We start from the raw sequence: 4604 nt of genomic DNA, 5'->3' as shown, positions 1-4604 counted from the left end.
TTTTTCATTCAAACCCTTATCCGCACCCCAATAGTGCATAGGGCACTACATATATAATCGCAGTGTTATCTTGATCGTTATCGAAATCTGATCAGCCTCCCGCTTCAAGTACCAGTCCAGGGTGATATTGAAAAAATATTAGAGTGAAAAAATCAATTTTATGAATTAAACCCCCCCCCTTGTAATCGTATTCGGGACCTCCCGAACGGTAGCCGAGCGGCTGTCCATTACACTACGGAGGCGGGCAAAAACTATTTATATAAAATATTTAAAACGCCAGAAAATATCGTTTTCATTTTATTATTTGACCATTTTCTTAAATGTTCTTCTTCTCACATCTTTGTTGAGTTGTCGAAAAATAATTTGGAAAATAACTCCTTTAATTATAAATATATATATATATATATATATATATATATATATATATATATATATATATATATATATATATATATATATATTTATATAAACATATAAATATATATGTATATACATATATATATGTGTATATATATATATATATATATATAGATACTATATATATATATATATATATATATATATATATATATATATATATATATATATATATATATATATATATATATATATTAGATACTGTGGAGCCATATTATATATTTATTTATTTACGAGTAGATAGAGTGTATACTCTAACCTTTTATGAAGGCGTAGTTGGGTGATGTGAATGAATTTAAAGTTCTTTTAAGTTGATTTTGAATATTTTTCTTGCAGGAACATATCCGGCAGTCCAGAGAGGGCCACCTGGATGAACTGGGTCAGCTTCCTACCAAGATAGCTGAACCAGTTTCCAAAATAAGCCTCAAGCAGGATTCCCTGTCACCAAAATCCAGATCCGACCACCACATGGAGAACGTCGACTGCTACGTCCCTGGTGTGGGAGAAATACTTCCCATCCTGCTCCAGGGAAACAAGAGGGAACGATCAGTCGGAGACTCGTCACTCCCGCAGAACATCAGCATGAACAACAGGGAGAATGAAATTATCGTCAGGCAGCAGAGCCTACTAAGGCAGGAACCCATGGAAAGAGACAAAGAACTCGAAAACGACGACCGAGGAGCCAACGATACAGGAGGCAGTGGCATAATCCCAGAAATGTGCGACAGCTCTTGTCAAACTAGAGAAAGCCTGTTCCACACTCCGGCATTCAGCCAACCAGGGTCCGACAGGTCCTTCTCTCCAGCTCCGCCCAGCGTCGATTACTCTAGAAAACCTGGACGCAACAGGGAACACTCCGATTCCAGCGCCAGACCTACATATCAGCAAAACTCCACGCCGTTCAGCACCTTCGGGTACAGCAGAAACACTCGAGGCGATAGCAGATCCCAGGACAGCAGAAGCAAGGACCCAAGATACAAAGCCGAGGCGGTTATAGAAATGGACAACTTCGACAGCGAAGGCAATCACTTGAGCGATCCGAACAGGAACTCAGAAAGCAAGAGGAACACCCACGACCTGGACGAACGGAACCGCAACAAGTCCGAAGAGCTCGCGGGAAGAACATATCTAGAAGACAGTCTTAAATACGACAAAATGCAGAAGAAGCATCTGGAGCGACGGCCGTACAGCGTGGAGACCACCAAGTCCGCTCCCGACGTGATCATCATGACTAAATCCCACTGACACGACGACTCGCTGCCGTCTGAATGGGAGCCCTACAAGCGAAGAGTCCCGAAGAATTTTCTGAGGACAACGGGGGGCGTCCTGAAAAATCCCGGAGCCGGCTTGTGTCCGCATTCAGAGTACAAGTCCCCGGTTGTGTTTGTCAGGAACTGCCAGACGCAGACGTACGACGAAGATTTCTTGGCTATCGAGACCTTGTTCGAAGCACGAGACAACTCTAGGGATTATTTCCTTACATGATATTCAGACGTGTTGACTGATTTGGTCCATTAAGAACAAGGTATTCTTGGCTATTGAGACCTTGTTTGAAGCACGAGACAACTCTAGGGATTATTTTCTTACATGATATTCAGACGTGTTGACTGATTTGGTCCATTGAGAACAAGATCTTCTTGGCTATCGAGACCTTGTTTGAAGCACGAGACAACTCTGGGGATTATTTTCTTACATGATATTCAGACGTGTTGACTGATTTGGTCCATTGAGAACAATATCTTCTTAGCTATTGAGACCTTGTTCGAATTTCGAGACAGCTCTGGGAGTTATTTAAGACAATATACAACTAAATATCATGTCAGAACATGATATTCAGATGTGTTGACTGACTTGGTCTATTGAGAACAAGATCTTCTTGGCTATCGAGACCTGAGACCTTGTTCGAAGGCCGAGACAACTCTAGGGATTATTTTCTTACGTGATGTTCAGACGTGTTGACTGATTTGATCTATTGAGAACAATATCTTCTTGGCTATTGGGACCTTGTTCGAAGTTAAAGACAGCTCTAGGGATTTTTTCCTACATGATGTTTAGATGTGTTGACTGATTTGATCTATTGAGAACAATATCTTCTTGGCTATTGGGACCTTGTTCAAAGTTTAAGACAGCTCTAGGGATTTTTTTCTTACATGATGTTCAGATGTGTTGACTGATTTGGACCGTTGAGTCTAGACATTTGGTTCAATACTTTACGCTTGCAGTATTTTGAGTGTGTTCTAGTTTACCCAAACAAATACTAGATTTATTCCCATATAGTCATTGATAATAAGATATTGTTGACCTTCAACATGACATTTCTTGGTGGAACTGCACATTATTTAATAAAATAACAACTTTACAGTTTTTTCCACATTTATCTCATTCGACCAGTGACCGGGTTTTGTTGTTACCGACATCTTACGTTAAGACCAGTCTGATGATGTCAGTAACAATGAAACCCGGTCACTGGTCAAATTGAATAAATGTGGAAAAAAACGTATATAATTGTATTTTATCATATAGGCGAATAAGTTATTGAACATGAAAGTTTTAAATTTAAGTTTTACTAGGTAAATACCACATTTCTTGAAATCTATTGCGACACGTGTTTCGATGCATTCCGCATCATTTTCAAACACCTTAGGATGTTTGAGAAATAGTGGAAATAGTAGAAATAGTTACCAAGTAAAACTAAAATTAAAAATGGAAGGATATTACCACAAAATGACTGCCGATAAATAACATTATTATTGATGGGTAATATATCCAAAATAAAACACGGTTTGTTGGATTGAATTCTACATTTATTTGTGTATATGTTAGTACGTGACGCGTTTCGTCTTCTTAGGACTTCATCAAACACTGCTAAGGTAGTGTTTGATAATGTCATAAGAAGACGAAGCGCGTCACGTATTGACATATACATATTATTATTATTATTATTTTGACATCTCATCAAAGATGAAGAAGAATATGGAAGTCTGGGCATTTACGGGGCTGACGACCGTCATAGGCTGGTTTAAGTGATCACTTTACACACGTGTAACATTCACCAATTCTACCCATTATTGACAACCGCACTACTCAAATTCTTGGAAGTTCTATATATATGAACCAATTTAGAAACCTTGTTCTTGAATCACTAGAACTTCACTGGAGACATCTATTGTCGAGATATAAAGAAGCTTTTTACTAGGCAGAAACTCTCATATTAGTATGTCAGTTTTTAATAGATTTATATTATCCACTGACACTTCGTGATGGAATTGCATTTTTAATTTATTATTAGATTAAAACCAATATTTTTAGCTTTTCCACTTTTTTTATTTGACCAGCGACCGGGTTTGTCTGTCCGACATCATCAGACAGACCAGTCTGATGATGTCGGTAACGACGAAACCCGGTCGCTGGTCAAATAAAAAAAGTGAAAAAGCTAAAAATATTGGTTTTAATCTAATAATAAATTAGTATGTCAGGTCCGAATCCTGGATTATAATCACACACATGAGAAACGCCAGAAAATGCCATTTTCATTTTTATTATTTAAGCTTATAATTTGACTTATATTTATTTTAATTTTATTCTTCATCTTTGATGAGATGTCAAAAAAAAAATAAGTATTTGGACACACTCAAAATGTTGTTAACATATACATATATATAATTGTAGAATTCAATAAAAAAAACGTGTCTTATTTTGGATATATTACCCAACAATTCAATATGGAATTCTACCAACTGTCTGCAGTTACAATAAATAAGTTTATTATTATTCTTGATCTTAGGTTCTGTAAATTCCCAGACAACTGCATTTTCCTCTCCATTGAACGTTGCTTCATCTCTGTCAAGAGATCTGTTATCAATCTTAATAACTATCCTGTGACGGTTACTTCCAGTATTTGTTTATAATGTGTTCATATAGCTTAGCGGTTGAAGCATCTGACCAGACATCAGACGACCCGGGTTCAAATCCTGGCACAGAGTAGTAAGTTTTAAAATCAGAATTCTTTTTCCCTTATCTCCCCCCCCCAAAGGTGCATAGGGCACTGCATCGTATAGAAGCAGTGTTATTTTGATCGTTTAATACACGAAGGAAAGGTGATCAGCCTGTCGCTTCAGGTACCAGTCCAGGGTCATATTAAATAAATATTTGACTAAAAAAATCAATAATATTTATTTTGACCCTCT

At 37.4% G+C, this 4604-nt stretch overlaps 1 protein-coding gene across 1 annotated transcript in view; it reads left to right on the top strand.

The window, feature by feature from the left end:
• LOC148309212 (uncharacterized) overlaps positions 1-3681 on the top strand; it is a 128974-nt gene extending 125293 nt beyond the window's left edge. The window contains exon 11 of the mRNA XM_088260464.1: positions 754-3681. Coding sequence (XP_088116590.1) covers positions 754-1662 — 909 coding nt within the window. The 3' untranslated portion in view covers positions 1663-3681. The remainder of the gene's footprint in view (positions 1-753) is intronic.
• Positions 3682-4604: the final 923 nt, after the last annotated feature.

This window comes from Brachycentrus maculatus, unplaced genomic scaffold, assembly GCF_059751285.1.
Source record: "Brachycentrus maculatus isolate JH-2025_06_01 unplaced genomic scaffold, ASM5975128v1 h1tg000136l, whole genome shotgun sequence".
NCBI classification, from domain to species: Eukaryota; Metazoa; Arthropoda; class Insecta; order Trichoptera; family Brachycentridae; genus Brachycentrus; species Brachycentrus maculatus.
The sequence above is the reverse complement of the archived record's forward strand: the minus strand, read 5'-3'. Positions and strand labels throughout refer to the sequence as shown.